Source organism: Panthera leo, chromosome A1 (assembly GCF_018350215.1).
Source record: "Panthera leo isolate Ple1 chromosome A1, P.leo_Ple1_pat1.1, whole genome shotgun sequence".
Taxonomy (NCBI): domain Eukaryota; kingdom Metazoa; phylum Chordata; class Mammalia; order Carnivora; family Felidae; genus Panthera; species Panthera leo.
This window is the reverse complement of record NC_056679.1, coordinates 66,714,583-66,741,776: the sequence shown is the minus strand read 5'-3', so window position 1 is coordinate 66,741,776 and position 27,194 is coordinate 66,714,583. Positions and strand designations below refer to the sequence as shown.

Genomic DNA, 27,194 nt, shown 5'->3' with positions numbered 1-27,194 from the left:
TTTGTCTTGTTTTATTTTAGAGAACACGCTAGAAGGGGAGAGGGGCAGAGGGAGAGAGAGAATCTCAAGCAGGCTTAGTGCAGAGCCTGAAGTGGGGCTCGATCCCAAGACCCTGGGATCATGACCTGAGCTGAAATCAAGAATTGCTGCTCAACTGGCTGAGCCACCCAGGCTGTTTGTGTTTGAGATTCCATGTATACGTGAAATCCTACAGTATTTATCTTTCCCTGACTTATTTCACTTAGCGTAATACCTTCTAAGTCCATCCATCCATGTTATTGCAAAAGAAGCTAAACTAAGACTTTTTTTTTTAACTTTATTTATTTATTTATTTATTTATTTATTTATTTATTTATTTATTTTTGAGACAGAGAGAGACAGAGCATGAAGGGGGGAGGGGCAGAGAGAGAAGGAGACACAGAATCGGAAGCAGGCTCCAGGCTCTGAGCCATCAGCCCAGAGCCCGACGCGGGGCTCGAACTCACGGACCGCGAGATCGTGACCTGAGCTGAAGTCGGACGCTTAACCGACTGCGCCACCCAGGCGCCCCTAAGACGTTTTGATATAGTCCCACTTGTGTGTTTTTGCTGTGTAAAATTTTCTTTTTTAACATTTATTTTTGAGAGAGGGAGACTGAGCGTGAGTGGGGGAGGGGCAGAGAGAGAGAGGGAGACACAGAATCTGAAGCAGGCTCCAGGCTCTGAGCTGTCAGCACAGAGCCCGATGCGGGGCTCGAACTCACAAACCGTGAGATCATGACCTGAGCCAAAAGTTGGATGCTTAACCCACTGAGTCACCCAGGCACCCCGTTGTGTTTTTGCTTTGTTGCCTTTGCTTTTGGTATCAAATCCAAAGTATTGCTAACACCAGCATCAGGGATCTTACTGTCTATGTTTTCTTCAGGGAGTTTTCTGATTTCAGGTCTTAAAGTCCATCTTTAATCCATTTGAATTAATTTTTGTGTATAGTGTAAGGTAGTGGTCTAGTTTCATTCTTTTGCATGTGGCTGTCCAGTTTCCCAGCACCATTTATTGAGGAGACCATCCTCTCCCCATGGTATATTCTTGCCTCCTTTGTCGTAAATTAATTGACCATATATGTGTGGGTTTATTTTGGGGCTCTCTCTTCTGTTTATGTGTGTATCTGTTTTTATGCCCATACCATACTGTTTTGATTACTGTAGCTTTGTAATAATGTATTTTGAAGTTAGGGAGAGTGATGTCTCCTGTTTTGTTTTTCTTAAGATTGCTTTAGCTACTGGGGGTCTTTTGTGGTTCCATACAAATCTTAGAATTATTTGTTCTGGGGCACCTGGGTGGCTCAGTTGGTTGAGTGTCTGATTCTGGCTCAGGTCATGATCTCATGGCTCTGTGCTGGCCCCTCAGAACCTGGAGCCTGCTTCGGATTCTGTGTCTCCCTCTCTCTCTGCCCCTCCCCTGCTCACACTCTGTGTCTTTCTCTCTCTCTCTAAAAGAAATAAACATTAAAAAAAATTTAAAGTTAATTACTAATCTCTAAAAACTTTCTGACCACTGAGTCTTTGAAGTGATTATCTTCAATAACTTATCAGCAGAAGTCACTCCCATCCACAGTATCATTAGAATACAGCATTGCAGTTGATTTTTGTTTATGTATTACACATCTTACAACTTGCCCGTAGTACCTTTGTGTTGGACTTTCTAATTTTGTAAAACTATATAAAAACCTTATTTTTCTCTGTCTGCTTCCCCACCGCTCCAACCTTTGATAGCTGTTAGCCAGTATGGGATGAGCCATCCCTTTCTAGTATCTTCCTTTAAAGGGAATAAATTTAGTGTGTTTTGCTAGAAAGCAGAGTTGCTCACAGATGTAGTTTTTTACATATTTATTAAATATATTATAGAATTGTAAAATATATTTTAGAATATGTTACTGCTATGGTAATTTTAAGGAATTCAGAATAATTGGATACGGAGATGCTTCAGTTTATATTAAATAGGGTATTAAAAAGTTTTTTTAAAGAATGGGGTGAGTTGCAATGTTTTTCTCTTGTTTTGATAGAGTAAATTAGTAATAGGATATTGAATTTTATCTATTAAAAATTTTAATGTTTATTTATTTATTTTTTGAGAGGCAGAGAAAGACAGTATGAGCGGGGAAAGGACAGAGAGAGAGGGAGACACAGAATCTGAAGCAGGCTTCAGGCTCTGAGCTGTCAGCACAGAGCCTGATGTGGGGCTTGAACCCACAAACTGTGAGATCATGACCTGAGCTGAAGTCGGATGCTTAACCGACTGAGCCACCCAGGTGCCCCATAGGATATTGAATTTTAAACTCTGATTTCTGATCATGTGGTTTATCTTTATGGGGGAGTGGCAGTCCCAGAGTTAGGACCAAGCCATGGGAAGTGACATCTGTTAGCTACAGGGGAATAAGGCTGGGAGGGGACCAGGATCTAGTTTACTTGCATGAAGGAATGTGGCTTATTGCACTGTCTTGATGTTTCTCGCAAATCCAATTCCTGATTGGTTTCCTTGCCTTCCAAAGTCTGTCATCTACAAAGTGGCTTGAAAACTGTATTGGGCGCCTGGAGGGTGAGCTCAGTTGAATAAGTGTCTGACTCTTCGTTTCAGCTCAGGTCATGATCTCACGTTTGTTGAGTATGAGCCCCAAGTCAGGCTCTGGGCTGAGTGGCAGAGCCTGCTTGGGATTCTCTCTCCCTCTCTCTGATGCTTCCCCACTTGCTCACATCCTCTCTCTCTCTCTCTTTCCCCCCTCTCAAATACACTTAAAACAAAACAAAAACCTTGTACTCTTTCTGTTTTACGGGATAAAAGATAATGTTCAAATTCTTACATTTGGAGGATAAGACCTTTGGATAGTTACCCCATTACCACACCAAATCCCATGTGGTTTTGAACCTGCTGTCCCTAGGCAATATGTCTTTGCATGTCTGGTTTTGTTTTTCTGGAAAATCCCTCTTTCTCCCTGCTCTCCTCAGTGGGCTCCAAATGATTCTTCTGAACTTGACCCCAGCTTTGTCTCTTCTTGGTAGCCCTCTCTAACCTCCTTTGAGGCTCTCCAGGTTCATACACTTTCCACTCTTCATTGTGCAGATGGCTCCTTGGACTGACCAATGACCAGAATTGGCAGGGCTTGGGCGGCCTTTTGAAAAGGCCGCTAGTGGCTTCTAACTTGGCTTACTCTGATTCAGTCATTGGATGGGGCTTCAATATATTTTGGTCTTGGGTTTAAAATGCTCCAGGCCAAGACTGGGATTTTACTCTTTAGCCAGGGTTGGGACGGTTGGGACTGGTGATATAAGGACCACACAAGAGCTTCCCAATGGTTATGCCAAAACACACTGTACAGCACAGTCTTTTTATTATTACTATTTTTTAATAGAAATATTTTATTATTTTTATTTCTTACGTATTTATTTTGAGAGACCATGTGCGTGTGCACGTGCAATAGGGGAGGGGCAGAGAGAGGGGGAGAGAGAGAGAATATCTGAAGCAAGCTCCCACACGGTCAGTACTCGGGGCTCAAACCCTCTTCCCGTGAGATCATGACCTGAGCTGAAATCAAGAGTCAGACACTTAGCTGACTCAGTACCCAGATGCCCCTGTATGAAACATTCTTAAACTTGGGCATCCTGGAAGAGTTGGTAAGACACAGAGTTGTGACACTCACTGTAGAGTTTGTGATGCATAGTTCTGGGGTCTGCATTTCCAACAAGTTAGGGGATGCTGATGCCGCTGGTCTAGGGATCTCATTTTGAAAATCTTTGCTGTACAGAAGATTGGTCCTTGGCGTGTGGGGTATTGATCTCTTACCCCTATGGAGACCCCTCAGAAAGCCAAGAAGCTGATCTTCTTATAGCTCATGACCACCCCTGCCATGTCCTGCTGTCATTCTTCAATATAAATCCCTCACCGGACTGTGAGTTCCTGGAGGAAATTTGGACCAATGAGTATGAAATGGGTTTATACTGTTACCCTTGTTTCGGTGGCTAAGGGACGACTACGAGTGGCCTGTGGGTACTCTCTGGGGCCAACATTTGAAAGAACGTTTTATGGCTTTTCTAGAAACACAAAAAGCTTGGGACAGTGGTTCTGGCCCAGGGGATTTTGCCATCCAGGCAACGTCTGGAGATGTTTTTGGTTGTCACAACCTGGGGTGGGGAGATGCTCCTGGCATCTTGAGGGTAGAGTCCAGGGATGTTGCTCGTCAGCCCCCTACGACTAAAGCATCCAGCCCAAGATGTCAGGAGTGCTGAGCATACGAACCCCTGCTTTCAGTGGAAGGGTGTTCAAATAATGTAGGGTGGGTCTTTTTTTAAAACATTTTTAGTTAGTTTATTTTGAGAGAGAGATAGCACAAGTGGCGGAGGGGCAGAGAGCGAGGGGGAGAGAGAGAATCCCAAGCAGGCTCCATGCTGTCAGCGCAGAGCCTGATACAGGATTTGAACCCATGAAACTCTGAGATCATGACCTGAACCAAAACCAAGAGTGGGACGCTGAACCGACTGAGCCACCCAGGTGCCCAAGGTAGGGTGGGTCTTACTGTGAGATCTGTGTGCCTCTCATTTGTCCCTCCTCCCAGTCCCTGCTCTGGGGTGTCCTTGACCCTGACCACTCCACCTCCCTCCACCCCCCCGTCCCCCCCCCCCCCCCCCCCCCCCCCCCCAGCTCTGCCCAGGTTGGGCCACAGGAGTTTCCAGTGACAGGTTGGCAGAATCTCCAGGGCAAATTAGCCAATGATTAATAATTAGCCACAGGTAGAAGTACTTTAAAATACATTCTTTCAACAACAAATGACTTATTTGAGTGGGGTTAGGGCATTCGTTGAATGATTTACTGACCTCAAATGACCTGCACATTCCCCTTCTCCTACAAGAGCTTAGCCAGGGTCCTAAGAATGTTCTCTGCCCCCACTTCTCAACCAGGGGAGAGTTTTGAGTGACTGACTCCCTATGTGCCAGGCACAGGGAACACCACAGAAGGACTGTCTTGCCCTCATGGAACTCTTGCTCTAGAGGGGAGAGAGATAAATCCACAAAATAAATGGATTTTTTTTTTCTCTCTCAACAGATTGTAGTAAGTAGGTAAAGAAGGTTAGAAGAGGGAAATAAAGGAGGGATTCGTATGTGTTTGGTTTTTTAAGAGACGGTAGCCTAGGTTTTGCGGTGGAGGTGGCTGTTAGTTTGGGACCTGGAGGAGAGAAGGCACAGCCGTGGGAGAAAATGGGGAACAACATTTGTTCTCAGCAAAGGGAACAGCAAACAGGACCTGGGAACCACTGAGGCCGGTGCTGGAACACCGAACAGGGATGGGGGTGGGGGACTAGGCTGGAGATGGGGCTGGTGATCCAGGAGGGACCCGGTCATGCATGCCACCTCGGTAGGAAGGAGGTTAGGTGTAATTCTGCTGCGGCAGAACAGCATAGCCTTGTGTTTTTAAGAAATCATTCTGGCGTTTCTGTAGAAAGACAGGGAAACCAAGAGTGCAAGCAGGCAGGTGAGTTAGCAGGCTGCTGCAGCCCCGAGACCCAGTGGGGGGAGCAGAGGTGCCAAAAGTGGATGGGGTCAGGAGGTAGCAGCTACGGGAGTAGTTGGTGGGTTGGCTGAGGGGCAGGGAGGCATCCAGTGACTACCAGGCTTCAGGTTTGAATGGTGGGCTCTTGTTTTGGAGGTTGATATTTACAGAGATGGGGAAGAATGGTTTTGGCGGGGAAATCAGGAGTTCCGCTGTAGACGTTAAAGGGAGCTACCTCTTTGGCATCTGAGAGGAGATGACAAGTGGGCATTTAGCCCTGGGAATCTGGGGTTTGGTGGGAGAGGTCTGACTGCCGGCAGGTGGATGGTATTGGAAGGCAGGGGGTGGATTGCTGTCCCCTAGGGAAAGCACAAGGCTGCACTCCAGGGAGCGGCTTGCAGAGTAAGTAAGAGGATGGCAGGTGCACAGTCACAGGCACTGATGAGCATGGTGGGGTCTGGAAGCCCATCTTTGTATTCATCAGAAGATTGAGAGGAAGGTTCCAGAAGAGATGAGAACCAGAATGTGAATAGCTGGGGTTTGGGGTGCTGTTTGTATTGGGTTTGGAAGCCACTTCCGGTGATGCAGGGAGTTGGGGTGAAGGGAAGCCCCGGAAGAATGACAGTGACAGAGAATGTTGTAGGTGCAGCAGTGATAGCAGGTGCCAGGGGTGTTTACGGCTAGGAGGCATGGACCGGGTATGAGGCTAGAAAACAGAACTGGGATCCTGAAGGGCCATCCTGAGGCTGCAGGAAAAGTTGTGTCCGAGGGGCCAGCCAGGCGTGTGCTAAGAGCAAGGAGCTGAGGGCCCAGGGGAGTTTGCTGGTCACAGGAGAGTTTCCTATGGAGGGCTGGGAGGGAGAGTTGGGGACGGCAGTCAGACTGCTGATGGCAGCTTGGAAGGAGGAACTTCCTTTATGGGGATAAAGTGTCCTCCTTTATGAGGGATGAGGTTTAACAGCTTGGAAGAAAGCATTTGATTAAATGGGCACTCATGGCCAGATCTTCGCAGAAGAGTCCGCATCAGGCGCTCTTGGGCTCAGAGGGGATCTTGGGTGATGACTGACTCCTCCGTCTAGTGGTAGCCATGCTGGCTATACTAACTAGATAGGGTATCACCTGCTGGTTGTCTCCTTGCTGGTTCCAAACAATGGTGATTTAATCCCTTTAAGACCTTGTGAGTTGACTAGCAGGAGTAGGATCTTACTCATGATTCTTCTCACTTCCTGCATTGAACACAATATTTTTTTAAAGAAAGGGATTAGGACAGTAATCCATGCATGATGGTTATATAGTCTCTGTGTTGGTGATGGTGCGGGGGCAAGGGACCCAATAAAGAGATATGGATTAGCTGGTGGGAGTGGAGGAAAATAGGAAGGACAGCTGTGAGCCCTGGAAGCCCCAAAGTCGAGGTCAGGGCCCGCAATATGGGCCCAGGGGTGGAGGGAAGTGGGGTAGTGACCCATTTTGAGATAGCTCACCTGCAGGGTAGGTGTTCCCGTATTGCACTGGCTGGATTCTTGCACTGGATGGATTCCTGGGACATCTGTGCCCAGGCACCATGACATACCAGGCTCTGTGCTTGGGAGTGAGTCCAAGTGGTGTGTGAGTCGTCATTGCCCTGAAGGGCTGACGGTTTGGTGGACTGGAGGAAAACGCACCGCTGTGTTCAGTGCTGTGCAGGAGGCAGGAAGGAGAGAGTAAACTGTGGAGGGAAGGACTGTTGGGGTGGAGCTGGGTTGCTGGACGGCTCAATCCCCAGTGGTCTGGAATTGCTGGCTAAATGTCCCCGGGGAGAAAAGATAAGTCGACATTCAGAGGTCTGTTGTCTCAGGTCTCTGTGTCCAGTCCTTACTTAAGTACCTTTGCCATCAGATGGAAAAGCAAGCTTTTGGCCTTTTCTGGTGTCCACGGGGCTCAGCCTGGCTTTTTGGGATTTGGGCATTGGGAGGGCTGTAGTGAAAGAAAAAGTTTGCTTAATTAACTTCATCTAAGTTATTAGAGCCTTTTTAAGGGGGCCCAAATGTGATTAAGAGCTGTGTCATCATAACTGCTGGTATTTGGTGTGTTTTTTTTAAGAGGGTAGATTTCGTGTTATTTTTATTTACTTATTTAATTTAAATTCAAATTAGTTGACATAGTATAGTGTTGGTTTCAGGAGTAGAATTTAGTGATTCATCACCAGTGCTCATCCCCACAAGTGCCTTCTTTAATGCCCATCTCCCATCTAGACCCTTCCCGCGCCTAACCTCCCCTCCAGCAACCCTCAGTTTGTTCTCTGTATTTAAGAGTCTCTTATGGTTTCCCTCTGCTTTTAAAAAAAAAATATTTTAATATTAATTGTATATAATATATAATTATAAATTATATATATTATATAAATATTTAAATTAATTTTTAAATTTATTTTTGAGAGAGAGACCAAGTGTGAGTGGGGGGATGGGCAGAGAGAGAGGGAGACACGGAATCTGAAGCAGCCTCCAGGCTCTGAGCTGTCAGCACAGAAACTGAGCCAGAACTGGGAAATCGTGACCTGAGCGAAAGTCAGACACTTAACTGACTGAGCCACGCAAGTGCCCCTCCCTCTCTGTTTTTATCTGATTTTTCCTTTCCTTCCCCTATGTTCATCTGTTTTGTTTCTTAAATTCCACATAGAAGTGAAATCATCCAGTATTCGTCTTTATCTGACTGACTTATTTCACTTAGCATAATACACTTGTTCCATCCATGTCGTTGCAAATGGCGAGATTTCACTCTTTTTGATGGCAGAGCAGTATTCCAATGTATGTATACACCACATCTTCTTTATCCATTCGTCTGTCAGTGGACATTTGGGCTCTCTCCATAGTTTGGCTGTTGTTGACAGCACTGATATAAACATCGGAGTGCATGTGCCCCTTCGAATCACTACTTTTGTATCCTTTGGATAAATATCTAGTAGTGCAGTCGCTAGTTGGTTAGTTAGTAGGTAGTTCTATTTTAACTTTTTGAGGAACCTCTATACTGTTTTCCAGAGTGGCTGCATGTTGGGTGGGTGTTTGTGGTATTGAAAGAAACCCCGGCTGACGCCCTCAGCAGCCTTGGGAGGTGTTCTCCCTGTTTCCCAGAGGCCAGTACTGAGAGATTGTGTGGCTAATTCAAGGTCATACCACCAGAAAGTTAGCAAAGTCTGGAGTTCCTCCGGTGGTACACCTAGCAGAATTTTTTTCTCATTAAATTAAAAAAAAATTGTGGTAAAATACATGTAACGTAAAGTTTGCCATCTTTTTATCTTTTTAAATATTTATTTATTTGAGAGAGAGCGATAGAACCTGAGTCGGGAGAGGGGCAGAGAGAGAGGGAGAGAGAGAATCCCAAGCAGGCTCTGTGCTGTCAGCATGGAGCCCAATGTGGGGCTTGAACCATGAACTGTGAGATCACGAGCTGAGCCGAAGTCGGAAGCTTAACCGACTGAGCCACCCGGACACCGCCCCACCCCCCTCACCATTTTAAGTGTACAGTTCAGTCGTGTTAAATGCATTCACACTGTTACCTAACAGTTTTCATCTTGCATTGGTGTTTCGTCAAGTGCGAGCTTCCAGTTTCCCCTTCCTCCCCCGGCCCCCCGGCAACCACAGTTCTTTCTGTCTCTCCATATCTGACGACTCTAAGTACCTCCTGTAAGTGGAATCGTAATATTTGTCCCTTGTGACCCCACCATTTTACGTTTCCACCGCTCTGCGCCAGGGTTCCAGTTTCTCCATGTTCTCACCCAACTAGATATTTATTTTCTGACAGTAGCCCTGCTGATATGTGTGAGCTGATGTCTCATGTGGTTTTGATGTCCATTTTCCTAACGAAAAGCATCTTTTTCTCTTCAAAACCAGAATTTTAAAGAGGGCCTTTCAGGGCAGGGTGTCCTCATCTGGGTAAGTTCCACTGCTAATTGCATGAGCGTTTTCTGCAGGGAATAAATGACCCAGTATGTTTCAAGCTGTTTGGTGGTTAAAGCTCACAGATCTGTACTTTTCTCTTGGAAGGAAATTGAGACACCGAGATACTAGGTGACTGGCAAAGGGTCGTGGAGGTGCTGAATTTGTAGAATTGGAGCAGGGGCAGTCTGGGACCAGAATCCAGCCTTCCAGCTCCTGAACTGGGCTTCTTTGGAGGTACCAGGCTACCAGGGTTAGCAAAATCTGAAGGTCGGTTTCTCTTTTTTGCTTCATGATTCGTAGACATGCATTTATTCAACAACAAATTCTGGAGCACCTCTTTGGTATCCAGTATCATGCTAGGGATAAAGCAATGAATAAGAGAAGTAGAATCTCTACTTTCACAGGCTATTATTGTCTGGCCTCAGAAATTTCCTTACCCTGGTGAATCGGTGAAATGGTGTTCATCGTTAGGCCGTCTCTGCATATTAATTATTGTCATCTAAATAATACATAATGGATTTGCAGAGGTTTTTTTTCTTTTAATCTTTAAAAAAATTTTTTTAAGTTTATTTTGGGAGAGACAGAGCAAGCAGGGGAGGGGCAGAGAGAGGGGTTGAGAGAGATTCCAAGCAAGCTCCTCACTGTCCGCGCAGAGCCCAATGTGGGGCTCGAACTCACGAACTGTGAGATCATGACCTGAGTCAAAGTCGGACACTTAACTGATTGAGCCACCCGGGAGCCTATGTGTAGGTTTTTTTTTTTTTTTTGATCCTCTGTACAGTTATTTTTTTGTTTCATAATTAGTAATTCGTAGAGATCATTTGGAATTATACAAGTACCGTGTTCCACATCAGACTTACACCCATGAGTTTTAACTTCATTGGTAATTTCCTAACTCCGTGGTTCCTTCCATATTTGCATTCTAGAATGCAAGAGCTTTCTCTTCTCTCGCGTTTCTGTGGCAGTAAGGATTCATGGATTCTTCTGTTACTTAATGGTTTGACTCCTCGCCATTTATTACGTGATGCTGGGAGCATCCCAGATTTGTCTGGTGAGAGCCCTTTGCACAGTCTCCTCTGTCTTTTGGACGCATCTTCGTGATTCCTTGAGTGTAAGGTGTTGTGGGCTCATCTCAAGCTTTCTCTGCCTGTTCTGTGCTCGTGTCAGCCTGTGAAGGGAGGTGCCCTTGTCAGGAAAGCCTGGGACACCGCTCACCTGGGCTCTGCTACTTTTGCGACAGCCCCGCGGGCATTGTCCCTTTTGTAGCCGGTGTTGTGGTCGGACCAGCCCGTGTGATTCTCGTGGTTGCAAGACGCGTCTCAGCGATAACCATCAGGGAACTTTAGAAATGACAAGGTTTATTACCCATAGGTTCTAGAGAGTGCACGGCATGCCTGGGCATGCACACACCTGGATCTGGGGTTCTGCCTCTACAGAGGTTGGGTAGGGTGCCTGGGGTTTTGCAAGTTCACTCTTTCTTGGTGAACTGAGAGCATAAGTGGGAATAAAGGCATGGGAAAAGCCAGCGGTCAGAGATGGTCAGTTATCTCTGTCATCCTGAGTTTTCTTTACAAAAGAAATTTTTTTTAATGTTCATTTTTGAGAGAGAGAGAGAGAGAGAGAGAGAGAGAGGCACAGCACGAGCAGGGGAGGGGCAGAGAGAGGGAGACACAGAACTGGAGCAGGCTCCAAGCTCTGAGCTGCCAGCACAGAGCCTGATGTGGGGCTCGAACTCATGAACCGTGAGATCTTCTTGACCTGAGCTGAAGTTGGACGCTTGACCGACTGAGCCACCTAGGCACCCCTAATCCTGAGTTTTCTTACAAGAAGAGGGAACTTTATGGGTGGTGTAATGTGGCTCTTGATCCAGTGTGGCTGTCTTTATTTGAGATGGAATGACTCCCAGTGAATGCCTCAGCAATCAGAAGCTTAATGCCAGGCACTTACATGACAATTAGAAAAGCTAATCGTCAGGTGCTTCCGCATATTGCCCAAACCTGGAAATGAGACATTTCTTCAAGGAGACCTGGTTTCTTTAGGGAAGAAAGATACTGAAAAACCCAGGATCTGGGTGCAGGAGGCCAAAAGGCATAAACTTCTAGTTATGAAGTAAGTAAGTCCTGGGGATGTAACGGACGGCATGGTGACTATAGTTAATAATTCTGTATTACGTATTTGGAAGTTGCTAAGAGAGTAGATCTTAAAAGTTCTCATCATAAGGAAAACTATTTTTGTTTTTCCTTATGGTAAAAAAAAACAAAACAAAAACAAAACCCAGAATCTGGGCTCTGGAATGCTTTTTGCTGCTGGAGTGTCAGTGTTCCCAGGGTCTCTCAGTGGATAGAGCTGTGTGTGTGTGTGTGTGTGTGTGTGTGTGTGTGTGTGTGTGTGTGTGTGCGCGCGCGCGCGTGTCTACTCACACACACATTTATTTTCCCCTCCATATCTCTATATTTAAAATGTACACTTTCAGGGGCGCCTGGGTGGCTCAGTCAGTTAAGCGTCCAACTCTTAATTTTTTGGCTCAGGTCATGATCTCACAGTTGCTGAGTTTGAGCCCTGCACTGGGCTCTCTGCTGTCAGCCCAGAGCCTGCTTCATATCCTCTCTTGTCCCCTGCCCTCCCCACTTCGCCCCTACTCATGTTCATGTGCTCTCTCTCTCTCTCTCTCTCAAAATTAGACATTTTTTTTTAATGTTTATTTATTTTTTAGACAGAGAGAGACACAGCATGAGCAGGGAAGGGGCAGAGAGAGAGGGAGACACAGAATGTGAAGCAGGCTCCAGGCTCTGAGCTGTCAGCACAGAGCCCGACGTGGGGCTCGAACTCACGAACTGTGAGATCATGACCTGAGCCGAAGTCGGATGCTTAACCGACTGAGCCACCCAGGCGCCCCTAAATAGACATTTAAAAAAAAGTTTAATAAAATGTAAACTTTCAAAAAATTTGAAGTATAGTTGTCACAGGATATTACTTTAGTTTCAGGTGTACAGGTTATGCTGTGCTCACCACAAGCTTGGCGACCATCTGTCACCATACATCACTATGACAACACCACTGACTGGGAGCGCCTGGCGGCTGAGTGGGTAGAGCATGCAATTCTTGACGTTGGGGTTGTGAGTTTGAGCCCCACGATGGGTGTAGAGATTACTTAAAAATAAAATCCTAGTAAAAAACTCAACACCATTAACTATATTCCCGATGCTGTGCTTTTCATCCGTGTGACTTCCTCATTCTGCAACTGGAAGCCTGAACCTTCAACCCCACCTTTTGCACAGCCCCCTCCCTTCTGGCAACATCAGTTTGTTTTCTGTATTTATGGGTCTGTTTCTGCTCTGCTTTTTGTTTGTTCATTTTGTTTCTAGATTCCACATATAAGTGAAATCGTACAGTATTTGTCTTTTGGAGCCCCCCCCCCTTTTTTTTAACAAACCCGATGAATGTAAGTTCTAACAAGACAGATGTGTAATTTGGATCTGTGTCACTCTTCTTTTCTCTTAATTTTTAACAGGTGGCTGAACCCCTTGTTTAAAATCGGTCACAAACGGAGGTTAGAAGAAGATGATATGTATTCGGTGCTTCCAGAAGATCGCTCAAAGCATCTTGGAGAGGAGTTGCAAGGGTAAGCCATGGGCAGGAATGAGCCGGGTGAGGAGGAATGAGAATTTCTAAGTGTGTGTCTCCTGGTTTGGGATGGGTCTGGCCTGAGCTTCCTTTCCTAATGCGGTACACTCACCTCCCCTCAGGCTGTCCCTGGGCTTAGCCTACTTTGGTGGCTGGGGGAAAGCATGTTTCCTGTGCATTTGTGGGGTGGCAGTTGCCAGCAGCAGAGGCCCTGGATGCCAGGATCTGTCCCGGAGACGGTATCACTGGAGGAGGCTGTCTGGACTCAGGTCTGCCTTACTGGCTTGCTCATGGTGCTGTAAATCCAGCAGCGCTTGGCCGTGACTTGTTTCCTGAGACTGGAACTTTCTCCCTCAAGGCATGTTTTTCTGGTGCTTCAGGTTCCGCACCACACATCTTTTAGGAGCCCTGCACACGTTTAGCAGTGCCAGTGAAGCAGCCACAGAGTGCCCTGTGATAAACAGAATGTCCTGTAAACACGTAGCTTTTGATTTGTCCGTCCCCCCTCTTCGGCCCTGTAGCCGGGTGTGTGGTTTCTCACTGTTCTTTTGTTTCTCTTGCAGGTACTGGGATAAAGAAGTTTTGAGAGCCGAGAAAGATGCACGGAAGCCTTCCTTAACGAAAGCGATCATAAAGTGTTACTGGAAATCCTACTTAGTTTTGGGAATTTTTACGCTAATGGAGGTAAAACTTCTACACACAGTGTGTTGTTTTCCATTGTGTGCGGATGGGTACACAGATGGCAGCATTGCCGGGGACAGGGGCAGGTGGGTTACGGTCTGACGATAGAACACGTCTGGGAAACATGATGTAGCTCAGCGGTCGTGTTCATCTTCAGAATGGGCAGATACTTAAATGGGCCTCCGGCGGGGGCGGGGTGATACTGTTTTTCTTCTAACCAATCGAAATGCAGTGTTGCGGAAGGCTGGTGCTCTGAAGTTTTATGGCATGTTGGGATATTGCTGGTGCGTGGGAAGGGTTAGAAATGCTAACAGTGATCCTTGACCCAAAGAAGACTCTACAACCTCAAGGAATATGCGTGCTCTCGTTTGGAGGAATTCACTTTGGATAGAGCCCGGAGTAACACAAAGCATTTTACAGGTGCTCAGCGAATAGCAGCTAATTTGACCTGGCCAAATCTGATGAATGCTTTCCCAAGAAGGTATTACTGCCTCCCCCTTCCAGGGGAGCAGAGCCCCGGGGCTCTGTGTGGAGGGTGGAGCCAGCCAGAGCTCCCGAGAACACATGTCTCTCTGGGCTGTTTGCAGAAGGACATGTACTACGAGCCAAAACCCCGTCTGTGGAGGAATTCTGGAGGATTCACACACGACCCATTCTGGTTTCCTGTCCCCGGTTACTGGGGAGGATTGGTGGTTGGAAGGAGGAGCTTTGGTAGCCCGGCACTGCAGTGCGCGTAGGAGTGATGTGCGGAGGCAAAGCAAAGGCAGAAAGTCATCAGGTCCTTGACCTCCATTACCCTGAAGCGCCTCCGTCCAGATCCTCCAGTAAGACTGTGTTCTCCTGGACACGGTGTCGGTGAGCCTGTGCCTGTTCTGGGCTGCAGCCTGCTGGAAGCATGCTGCAAATCCACCTGGGTGGCTCGTGCTCTCTGGTACCTCAGTACTGCCTTAGGGACGTTGGTGGCCCTGTGAGTGTTTGTGGGTCGAAGGGATAGAAGTTGTGGTTGCTGGGAAAAGGTTGTTTTATTTTATTAAAAAAAAATTTTTTTTTTAATGTTTAGTTATGAGAGAGAGAGAGAGAGAGAGAGAGAGAGACAGAGCATGAGCAGGGGAGGGGTAGAGAGAGAATATGAAGCAGGTTCCAGGCTCTGAGTTGTCAGCATAGAGCCTAACGTGGGACTCGAACTCACAAACTGTGAGATCATGACCTGAGCTGAAGTCGGATGATTAACCGACTCAGCCACCCAGGTGCCCCGGGAAAATGTTGTTTTAGATGGAGAAGGGCGCTGACTTGTCCTGAGTGCTGGGCGTGAGATGGGTGGGCTGGTTGGTGTGTATGGGGGAGGGGCAGCTCCCATGTAAAAGGCTCTGTTGTATTGAAGGGCAGTGGGTGTAGGTAGGTGATCTCTGTCCTGTGTAACTGGAGGAAACCACAGGGTCTGTCAGCTGACAGGGGACTGGATGGTCCTGGGAGATTGATGACAAAGGCGGGTTGGCCGGAGGGTGGGGACAAGTATATGGGGCACCCATCACCACCTAGATACTGCTGTGGCTTGTTAAGGGCAGGGTGGAGATGCAAAGCAGTGGGACTGACAGGGTGGGGGGTGGGGGCGGTTGGTGGGAGAGGGTACAGGAGCTCCTTGGGCAGCCCCAGCTTGTCACTGACCTGTGGACAGGGGTCCCAGTGATGGTGTTTCCATGTGGTCACAGCAAGTCTCAGTTTGAAATACACAGGGTGACAGGTTGGTGTTGTCGTGGCCGGTGTGTGTGCAGGATTTCCTCATCAGATATGGGTGCTGACCTCGCAGAGCATCGAGCTCATGGATTCTGCTTGGCAGGGAGTCCCGCAGCCTCGACGTGGGCCCCGTGTCTGGGTGGGGGTGGGCAGGCACGTGTGTCCTTGGACCTTGGGGCCGGACGGCGTCCCGGAGCAGCCTTCCTCTGCTGCCCCCGGTTCTGTACTTTCCCTTGGTGACAAGTCCTGAAGAGGAGGGATCAGAAGGGTGGCCCTTGTGGCTGGGTTTGGACCATGCTCTGGCTTTCCTCATTGTAGTGCGCTGCGGCCGTCTTGGGGTGGGTCGCTAAGCCCCACACGGTGACTGGAACCCATCTCAATATGAGCTGCATCTTTGCTGCGTTTGGGAGAAGAGGTATGAGGTGCAGAGGCCGGGCTTCCCCCTGAGAGGATAGGCCCCACTCTGGTGCAGGGAGCACCGATTACTGAGTCGTTGAGCCTGGGAATACCTACTGCTGGGAGAGCTGGGGGTGCTGGGATGGGGGGCTAGATGAGGGTGCAGCTGGTGAGAGTGCCGGCCTCTTTTAGGACGTTGGTTATCGGGGAGTGGAGTCTGGCAAACGTGGGGCTCATACCCGGTAGTAGTCGCGGTGGTGGTGGGAGGGGCTCATACCCGGTAGTAGTCACGGTGGCGGTGGTGGTAGGGCTCATACCCGGTAGTAGTCATGGTGGTGGTGGTGGAGGTGGTGGGAGGGGCTCATACCCGGTAGTAGTCACGTTGGTGGAGGTGGTGGTAGGGCTCTTACCCAGTAGTAGTCACGCTGGTGGAAGTGGTGGTAGGGCTCATACCCGGTAGTAGTCGCGGTGGTGGTGGGAGGGGCTCATACCCGGTAGTAGTCATGGTGGCGGTGGTGGTAGGGCTCATACCCGGTAGTAGTCATGGCGGCGGTGGTGGTGGAGGTGGTGGGAGGGGCTCATACCCGGTAGTAGTCACGTTGGTGGAGGTGGTGGTAGGGCTCTTACCTGGTAGTAGTCAACGTTGGTGGAAGTGGTGGTAGGGCTCATACCCGGTAGTAGTCGCGGTGGTGGTGGGAGGGGCTCATACCTGGTAGTAGTCACGTTGGTGGAGGTGGTGGGAGGGCTCATACCCGGTAGTAGTCACGTTGGTGGAGGTGGTGGTAGGGCTCTTACCTGGTAGTAGTCAACGTTGGTGGAGGTGGTGGGAGGGCTCATACCCGGTAGTAGTCGCGGTGGTGGTGGGAGGGGCTCATACCTGGTAGTAGTCACGTTGGTGGAGGTGGTGGGAGGGCTCATACCCGGTAGTAGTCGCGGTGGTGGTGGGAGGGGCTCATACCCGTTAGTAGTCACGGCGGCGGTCGCGGCACTGGTGGTTGCTCAGCCTCAGCACCGGGATTGCTAGTGTCAGCAGCAGCAGCAGGACTCACACTCAGTAGTAGCAGCAGCGGTACTGTTACTGGTAGTATTACTGGTGTTACAGCAGGAGCGGTGAGACTCCCACTCAGGCGCGTTAGCAGCAGCGGCAGAGGCTCATAGTCTGTAGCAGAAGTTTTCTCACTGGTGGTATTGCTCCTCTTGGTGGCAGCGGAGCGGTAGAGCCTCCCACTCGGCAGTAGTATTAGTAGCAGCGGTGGAGGCTCATACTTGGTGGAAAGGGCAGTAGCAGTAGCAGTTCATACTCAGTGGGAGTTGTACCACTAGGAGCAGTTTCCGCAGGGGCCCACACTCGGTGGTAAGCTGGCTCTGGTAGCATGGGAATGACAAGGACTTGAAACTGTCAGCAACTGCTACAAGCACTTTACATGGAACATTACTTTCATTCTTGTAGCCAGCTCCCACACGGTGGCGAGTATTACTGTTTTCCCCACTGTAGGGCAGAGGACGCACAGCACCAGGTAGTTCTGTGGTGTGCCCGGTGTCCCACAAAGCATAAAGGATGGAGCCGAGACTCAGTCGTGGGTGCTCTAACTTAGGAAACCTGACCGTCTGGACGACTGAAAGCTCATCCGGTGTCGGGAAGGCTTGTTCTGAGGACTTCGACTTCAGGGTCTCAGATGCAGGCATCTTGAACCTGCCTTAGGCTTAAAAGTAAAAGGCTAAAAACTCCCTGGATAGAAAACGAGATTAGGGGTCGAGTAGAGCTCAGGTGACAGTGTCCCCTGGGAGCCGGAAGTGGCTAGGGTGCCGACACTGGCAGTAGCAGCATGGTGTCTTCAGATCAACCAGGAGCCCTTTAGAAAGCCACCTCTACTCTTTACTGTCCCTAAGTGGATGAGGGTGTGGTTGCCCTGTGCCTAAGTCTTAAACATCCATCTACACTCTTGTTTTGCTTTGCTTTGCTTTGCTTTGCTCCCCTCGCCTCCCCTCGCCTCCCCCTCCCTTTCCCCCTCCTCCCATCTCCTTTTTTCTTCTCTTTACTTCTCTTCTCTTTTCAAGTTTATTTACTTATTTTGAGAGTGTGTGAACAGGAGAAAGGCAGAGAGAGAGAGAGAGAGAGAAAATCCAAAGTCGGCTCCACACTATCAACTCAGAGCCCAATGTAGGGCTCAAACCCACAAACCGTGGGATCACGACCTGAGCCGAAATTGGGAGTCAGACGCTTAACCGACTGAGCCTCCCAGGCGCCCCACATCCATCTACATTCTTGAGACACCATTCTAGATGAGCTCCTGGAGACCGGCCAGTGGGAAGACTGGAGCCTCAGAAGGCACTTGGATGATCTGAGCAGAGGCCGAGTTCTCTGTTGTTACCAGCAGGTACACCTGGCTCCCTGCTGAGAGATGGTGTCTCTGTGAGCCTCCGAGTGGGCGTGCGTTGGTGAGGATGAGAACCCCGGTCAGTCCCTGGTGTGCGGGCGTGTTCCCCTGGTGTGCAGGGTGTGCAGCCGGCCTGAGGTAGCGCAGTGACCGTCTGGGGTGGACTCCGTGCCGGCAGCGGACACGTCAGGTGTGGAGTGGACCCGGGCTGCCGCCTGGAGGGCGCTTGCTCCTTCGTGCTGTGATGAGGCCCGTATCTTGGCGGTTTCCCGTATACAATGAGACAGTGGCCTCCGAGCCCGGTGACTAGCTCGCTTCTCACTTCATGTCTTTAAGAGAACACGCGCCAGAGCCCTTACTCCTGTGGCGGGAAGCTCAGGCAGCTCCCGGTGTTAGAGCTCAACCGGAAGTAAACCTTGAGTTCTTTTCTGACAGCTAAAGGAGCCTGAAATCCAACACACATGACCCTGTTTTCCTAGACTTGCCTGGTTGACACACTGCTGTTCTGGAGAAGTTAGAAATGACTTTTGATGATGGAGCTACTAAGGATCTGTTACATTTCAAAATCACTTTCAGGTGCTATTTTGGGTTTTCCGTGACTAAAGGTAGTTATTCAGTTTGATAGGATGAATGTTAGTTTATTATTTTTATTTTTTTACTGTTTATTTTTGAGAGACAGAGACAAAGCGCAAGCGAGGGAGGTGCAGAGAGAGAGGAGGGACACGGTATCCGAAGCAGGCCCCAGGCTCTAAGCTCTCAGCACAGCACACCCCGAACCCACAGCCCGCGAGATCATGACCTGAGCCGAAGGCACACGCTTCACTGAGCCACCCAGGTGCCCTGGCATGTTAGTTTGATAATAAACTCTATGAAGCAGCTTCTTGTTTTGTGATCTTCTGTGCTGCTTATTGCTCTTTGTATTTTAGGTCGTGGAAGATCTGAACTCAACCATAGGATTTTTGGAAGAGCTTGAGGCTTGCTGATTATGCATGGTTTCTAAGCGGTGCAGGGTTCCCAGCCAAAGCGTGGGCACGGCCTTTCCCGGGCACTACCGGCAGCACCAGCGGAGAGAGGCAGGGCGTTCGATGCAGGCTAGGGCGAGGCTTTTGAGGTTGGATTTCACAGGAGCGAGAATCTCTGTCCCATGATGATTGAGGAACGATTGTAATGCTCGCAGAAACCGGCTCCGTGCTGATGTTGAACACAGCGTTCTTGCAGGCCAACGCGAACTCGAATGGAACAGCCAGCGAGTTCCCGGCCCGCCTGGTGCCTGTGTGCACCTCCATGGGGACGTGGTGGGGACCGACCAAGTCTCCTTCTGCCCAGAGGAGGAGTCTGAAGCCTCCTCGGGAGCAGGCCTCAGACAGTAGCGGGGACTGCCTCCCCATGCCACCCGGGGCCTTTGCTGTGAGAGGCGCGGTCACTGCCTGTTGTGTTGGTGGGGAGGCCGCACATTGCCGGTGTGCTCCCAGTGCCCCTGCCCTGACAGGGGAAGGGTGCCCGGGGGTTAGGTCTGCTACGTGGGACGCTTGGAAATAGCCCCAGGCGGCTGCCGGCGTTGGCCAAGGCCACTTTTGCTGATTGTGTGTGGTCCAGGTGGAGGCTGTAGGGAGGCGAACGTTTGCCTAAATCTTCAGGCTGGAACTCAGCTGATGGGCAAGAAGTAAACAAAATCCTTTGAATTCCCCAGTGTGGTTTATACCCCAACTTAAGGCTGATTCCAGGAGAGCTGCTCCTGGGTTTTTGCATTTATTTTTTTTAACATTTTTTTAAGTTTTTTTATTTTGAGAGAGAGAGAGAGACAGAGAGCATGAGCAGGGGAGGGGGAGGGAGAGAGAGAATCCCAAGCAGGCTTCGCACTGTCAGCGTGGAGCCCGACTCAGGGCTCGAACTCACGCACTGTGAGATCATGACCTGAGCCGAAATCAAGAGTCAGAGGCTTAACCGACTGAGCCACCCAGGCACCCCAGGGCCTTTGCATTTATGTCCTAACTGATCCTTCCAAGAGCCCCTCGCCTCTGCTCAACCCAGGGGGCTGAGGAGTGGCTGTTGGTAGCTGACACGGTGGGTCATGAATGACCATTAAGGACTGCTTGGCGAAGGCGAGGTGAGGAAGTGGACAGGAGACCTGCTGGGTGCACCTGCTGTGTACCCGCTGCCGGGTCTTGGGTGTGTAGTGTTGTTAGTATCCACAGTGATGACCGCCCCCGAGTCATAAATAAAGGTGATGCTTCTCATGCGTTTTCTTTAAGATGTCAGGGAAGTAGGTGACTGGTTACCGAAAAATTTTTTTAATGTTTATTTAGTTTTGAGAGAGAGAGAGAGACAGAGACAGAGTGCGAGCAGGGGAGGGGCAGAGAGGGAGACACGGAACCGAAGCAGGCTCCAGGCTCCGAGCTGTCAGCACAGAGCCCGACTTGGAGCTCGAACTCATGAGTGGTGAGATCATGACCTGAGCCGAAGTCAGAGGCTTAACTGACTGAGCCACCAGGTGCCCCTAAGTGACTTGTGAGTTTGAGTCCTGCATCGGGCTCTGTGCTGACAGCTTGGAGCCTGGAACCTGCTTCAGATTCTGTGTCTCCCTCTCTCTCTGCCCCTCCCCTACTCATGCTCTGTCTCTCTCTGTTTTTCAAAAGTGAATAAATGTTAAAAAAAAAAATTAAAAAAAAGTTTCACTCACTTGGAGTCCTTGTTCTCCATTGTCGTTTGTAAGCAGCAATGGATTTTCCAAGCCTGTGTGAAACTAGCCTCTGCCACTAAGAATAGAATAAGTCTCAGGGCACCTGGGTGGCTTAGTCATTTGAGTGTCTGACTTCGGCATAGGTCATTATCTCAGTTTGTCAGTTCAAGCCCGGCATCAGCCTTTGCGCTGACAGCATGGAGCCTGCCTGGGATTCTCCTCTCTCTCTCTCTCTCTCTCTCTCTCTCTCTCTCTCTGCCCCTCTCCTGCTTGTGTATATGCTCTTTCTCTCTCAAAAAGTAAACACCAAGAATAGAATAGGACTCTATTCTACAGGACTCCTCTGTAATAAGGGTGATCTTAGTTTATACTTAGTTTATGTTGGTTTTAGGGCACTTTGAGCAGTTGTATCTCCTTTAGTTGTGCCTGGATTCCTCTGAAGTAGACAAGGCAGGTATTTCTATGCATCAGGGTACAGGGGCCCAGGAGGGCATGGATGGAGTTAGGGTCATGTGATGTGCAAAATGGCTGACCTGGTTTCTGAAGCAAAGCATTCTGATCGCCAGGCTGGTGGTCTTTGCATTCTGTCCTGACGCCTTCTCCTGCCAGAGCCCCCACCGACAGTGGTCGGAGAGTCAAGAGTAGGTAGGTATGTGGGTTTTGTTTTCTTTGTTTTTTTTTTTCCCATGACAACAGTTCTGTGCTCCTCTGTCAACTGCTTCATATACTTTTTGTCCCCCCCCCCCATATACTTTTTAAGAACACTTCAAAAATACAAACATAGAATATGATTGAAGGGTAACAGAATATGCCACCCCAGAATATGCCTCTTTGGCATACAGATTATTTTTGAGAAGCATCAGACAGGAGAGGAGAAGCCCTGAAGACAGAGTAGAAGTTACTCTTGTGTAACAGACAGTTACATTTATAAAGGAAATCTACATCTGTAAGGGTGTCTCCCTCTTTGTGCCAGAAGACAAGACTGGCTCTAAATTACAAGACAGTCTTGTCAATGGAGAAGTCTTTTTTTTTTTTTTTTTTTTTTAATTCATTAATTCATTCATTCATTCATTCGGAGAGAGAATGGGAGCACAGGTAGAGAAGGGGCAGAGAGAGGGAGGGAGGGAGAGAGAATCCCAAGCAGGCTCTGCACTACCAGTCCAGAGCCCGATGGGGGGCTCAAACCCACAAACCATGAAATCCTGACTTGAGCTGAAGCTGGATCCTTAACTGACTGAGCCACCCAGGTGCCTTTGCTTAAGCAATTTTTGATGTTGCTCCTGCTACCTAGAAAGTTTTTATTTGGTTAGTTCAAGTTTGAGAATATATATTTTACCAGTTTTATTTCTTAAGTTGTTGAGGGTGAGGATGTGTGGGAAGGCGTGGGCCATGAGCTGGCCTTACTCATTAGTGAGCCTATTGGTTGGCTGGATTATTAAGTACTATCAGAAAAATCCAGGTGCTTAGGTGGCAGTGACCTGCCTTTATACTCTTTTCGCTGGATTTGTTGCATCTGTCAGTTTTCTCTCTGATGGGTGACTCCGATTATATTTTCCTTTATCCACACCCATGTTAGGCTCAAATGGAGAGCTGAGGAACAGACAACAGTGACTCCCAGACACGATCCTCCATTTTAGGAATGTTTGGGACGGCGGGTGTTTACTGCTCGGCTGCTGGTGGTCGGCTCCAGGGCGTGTGCTGCCCGCCAGGGCTGGGACTGTCCATATGTACAGTTGGGAGTTTTTGCTTCACTGTGTAAGCCTCCAGATTTTCATCTCTGTAATCACCTAAATGGTCAGTTTTATGGCCCGTTGTGTTTGGGTTGCTTTCTTAAACTCTTAATGCTTCTTGGGATGAATGATTGGGCATGCTGGAAACGTATCAGTGAGCCTTTGTGTTCTTGAGATCTGATTGTCGTCTTTAATAAACAGCATTTCCTTGTAGAAGAGAACTGTCATGATGTCATGAAAGGCAAGGCTGTCGGTGAAGCCTGAGAACGTGCGTGTGCATGTGTGTGCGGTGTTGGGGTTTAATGGCACGCCCATGTGATGGATGGGAACATCTTTCTATAAATATCCTGAAGGGGTGCTAGTTGGTAGGGAAGAAAATGCATTTTAGTTTTGTTTTGGGATTTGTTTTTTCTGGGTTCCCTTGCCCTTTGTGCCATGGGTTCCTCGCTTGGGACAGACAGAAAGAAAACCTGTTGGTTATTTGCCATGTCTGGGTTAATAAGGAGAGATTGCTTGAGGGGAAACGCTTGTTTCAAAGTCTAGTGCTTGAAGTATTTCCAAGCTTTTGGCATTAGAGGAAATGATGTTGAGGGCCTGTGTGTTTACTTTTGGTGATGTGATGTGGGCTTGCATTGAGTGTTTGATATTCTTTGATGCCAGGGGAAGGTACCTCATAAGAATGGAAGTAAGGGCACCTGGGTGGCTCAGTCAGTTCAGCATCCGACTTCAGCTCAGGTCATCTCACGGTTTGTGAGTTTGAGCCCCATATTGGTCTCACTGCTGTCCGCGCAGAGCCTGCTTCGGATCCTCTGTCTCCCCCTTTCTCTGCCCCTCTCCCACTCTCTCAAAAGTAAAAGAAACATTAAAAAAAAAAGTGGAAGTAGGTTGTGGGGTGAAGCGGCCACCTGGCAGGGAGGGGCAACTTTTGCTGTTTCTTTGCCTTTTAGTTTTAGGGAGAAGAATTGCTTTCCCGAAGTCTTAGGAAGGAAGCCCCAGTGCCTCCTCCCTCATTGGTGTAGAATTTTAATTTTTTGCCTCGGGGTGTAAAATAGATGATGGTAAAAATTCTTCAAAACCGGCACCTGCCATGTGTGGCTGATAGGGAACCACTGATGGCATTCTTTTGAGTTTGGCTTGTGCTGTGTTAAACTCCTGACTCCAGGAGGCGGTGCTCAGCTTCACCCCTGCTATGGAGAGCCTGGGAACCTCTCAAGCCTGGTCCTTTTTCTTCCTCCATCAGAAGTTGGAGAATGGACTCCGTTCTCCGGACCTACCGGCATGTGGAGTTTGGGTTGGGAAAGATCGGAGGGTTCCCTCTTTGGGGTGTGTTTGGTTGCAAGGGTGTGCCTCCCACAAGTGAGCCATTCTTGGCTTTGCTTTGGGCTGGGACGTTGAGAGTGCAGGTGAAATCGGTGGGCACGCTGTGAGCTGGGGCTGCCACGTGTATGCACATCCCTTACTCTTTTTTTTTTTTTTTTTTTTTTTTGCTACTCTTTTCCTTATTCATTATAGGCCAAGACTTATTTGATAGTTTGCCAAATGCGTTCTGAAACAGTGGTTGTAACATTTATGGAGCATCCACAGTGTACCCAAGCACAATGTACTAAAGCTTTATTGCCTTTGCACTTCAAATTTTGGCTTAAGTTTAAACTATTACTGGCCTGTCTTAAAGAAGAAAATAGTTCTGTTTTGCTTTGAGATTAGTGATGAACGTAGTACTTTGTTAAAGTGCTTTTTTTTTTTTTTACATGTTAGCAATAAAAGCAAAGCTCGTGTTACGAAAAACTGGTATGACCTGTATTTCTAATGAAGGCTTTTTTTCTTTCCTTTCAGGAAGGCACCAGAGTAATCCAGCCCATATTTTTGGGGAAAATCATTAATTATTTCGAAGACCATGATCCTGCTGATTCTGTGGCTTTGCGCGAAGCCTACGGCTACGCCACGGTGCTGACCGCCTGCACGCTCGTTCTGGCTATACTGCACCACTTATACTTCTATCATGTCCAGTGCGCTGGCATGAGGCTAAGAGTTGCCATGTGCCATATGATTTATCGGAAGGCAAGTGTCATTTGCTATCGTGTGTACCTCACCTGAAGCATCTCGTTGCGGGGGGCGCCTGGGTGCCTCGGTCGGTCAGGTGTCTGACTCTTGATTTCAGCTCAGGTCATGATCTCATGGTTGTTAGATCAAGTCCCACGTCGGGCTTCAGTGTGAAGTCCGCTTAGGATTCTCTCCCTCTTCCTCTGCCCCTCCCCCACTGGCTCTCTTTCTCTCGGGGGCGGGGGGGGAGGGTGGGGAACAAAACATTTTGGGAAAGTTCGTACATTAAAATTTTTGTATATAGCATCATTTCAATATCAGAGAAGCTTGGTACTTACATCAGGCTAGTGTGTGTGTGTGTGTGTGTGTGTGTGTGTGTGTGTGTGTGTGTTTTCCTTTAAGTGAACTTTACTGATATATAATGAAAGTTTTCTATTGGGATCATATCAGGGCTGCCTTTGATAACAGGGCTGCAGGCTGTTGCAAAATACTCTATTTGTAACGGAGTCTAATTAAAAAGTATCTTAATTAATTAAAAAGAATCTAATTAAAAAGTATCAAAAATAAGTATCAAATTGATTTAGGCATGAACAATGTCCAGTGTTTTCACACCCTAAATCTCCTAGTTGTATGTATGGAAATGCTGTTCATTAAAACTTTTATTTACATCAGAATTGTATTTTACGAGTGACCTTCTGTGAAACTGGATCTATAAAATTGAAGCTGAGAGAAAAGATTCTATTTGAGACAGGGAATAATTTTTTAAATGAACCATTTAATCATGTTCCGTCTAATTGTGTTAATTAAAGAAAAACATAAATAGAATCCATGCCAAGCACATTCACTATGTTCCATAGTTGTGGTTGTTTTTAATAGTATTAAAGAAAGTAGTTGGATGTTTGGGATGAAACTTTAAATTTTACATTGTTTTTAGTAATTTGGGAGAGAACTTATAGTTTCATGTGCTTTACGTTGCTTTCCATTCAAATTATTATTTTATGCAGTATTTTCTTCTCCCTTAGTGTAGCAGTTTTAATGACAGGACCTGATTTGATGTGTTCAGTGTTTTTGTATGCAGAAAATGCCATAATCTTCACTATTATGAAGGGAGGGAGGATCTCAGGTGTTTTTACAAAGGAGCTGCCACAGACATACCAGTGACAAGAGCTCAAGGGCTTTGCACAAATTTGATCCCGGATATATCTTTGCCTTGGGCTTTAAAAACAAAACCACAGGGGTGCCTGGGGTGGCTCAGTGGGTGGAGCATCAGCATCTCTGACCTCAGCTTAGGTTAAGTCAAGCCATGATCTTGAGGTTGGTGAGTTCGAGCCCCACATTGGGCTCGCTGCTGTCAGCCTGTCCACACAGAGCCCACTACAGATCCTCTGTCCTCTTCTCTCTGCCCCTCCCCTGCTTGCGTTCTCTCAAAAATAAGTAAGTACGAAAAAATAAAAACACAGACACCTCATTTTAACTGTATTGTATATGTGAAATTTGCTAAGAGAGTAGATCTTGAGTGTTCCCACCACACACACACACACACACAATGATAACCGAAGTGATGGATATGTTAATTAGCTTGACTATAGTTCTCATTTCCCAATGTATAGCTATATCAAAATATGACATTGTACACCCTAAATATATAAAATTTTGTTTGAATTTTTTGAGGTTGAAGTAATCTCTACACCCAACATGGGACTCGAACTTATGACCCCAAAATCAAGATCCTCATGTTCTTCCAACAAAGCCAGCCAGGCACCCCAATATATATAATTTATATTAAGTCCTTATTGAAAGATAAAACCAAACCGTTTAAAATATTGCTTCTTGGGGGCACCTGGGTGGCTTAGCTGGTTAAGTGTCCAACTCTTGATTTTGGCTCAGGTCATGATCTCATCATGTTGGGTTGCGTGATCGCGCCCCATGTAGGCCCCTGTGCTGAGCATGGAGCCTGCTTGGGATTCTCTCTCTCCCTCTTCCTCTGTCCCTCCCCCGCTTGCTCTCTCCCTCTCTCGAAGTAAATCAATAAACATTTAAAAAATATTGCTTCTTGAGGCACCTGGGTGGCTCAGTCGGTTGAGTGTCCCAACTTCGGCTCCGGTCATGATCTCACAGTTCATGAGTTCGAGCCCCGCATCGGGCTCTGTGCTGACAGCTCAGAGCCTGGAGCCTGCTTCGGATTCTGTGTCTCCCTCTCTCTCTGCCCCTAACCCACTCACATTCTGTTTCTGTCTCTCTCAAAAATAAATAAACATTAAAAAAAACTAAAAAAATATATTGCTTCTTTTACCTAGTTGCTGCTTATATAGAGCTTCTGTTTCTTGTGAATACTTTCCTTGGCAAAACGCAAGATGTCTCCTCCACGTTCTTCCTTTGAGCAGAGTCTTATTAATCTTGGAATTGTGTGAATCTCAGAGGCCTCTTACTGCCCGTGTTACGACATGTAAACTCCGGGTCCTCTTCTGTGACCTGGAAATGGTAGTAGTGCTTGTATGCTC

The 27,194-nt window shown here is 47.8% G+C and overlaps 1 protein-coding gene across 11 annotated transcripts in view; it reads left to right on the top strand.

Moving 5' to 3' along the window:
• Nucleotides 1–27,194, top strand: part of ABCC4 (ATP binding cassette subfamily C member 4) — a 284,608-nt gene that overhangs the window by 57,786 nt on the left and 199,628 nt on the right. For all 11 annotated transcript variants that reach the window (XM_042929130.1, XM_042929159.1, XM_042929140.1 and 8 more), the window contains 3 exons: nt 12,942–13,052; nt 13,618–13,738; nt 24,487–24,711. In XM_042929130.1, the coding sequence (XP_042785064.1) occupies nt 12,997–13,052; nt 13,618–13,738; nt 24,487–24,711 (402 nt within the window). In that variant the 5' untranslated portion in view covers nt 12,942–12,996. The remainder of the gene's footprint in view (nt 1–12,941; nt 13,053–13,617; nt 13,739–24,486; nt 24,712–27,194) is intronic.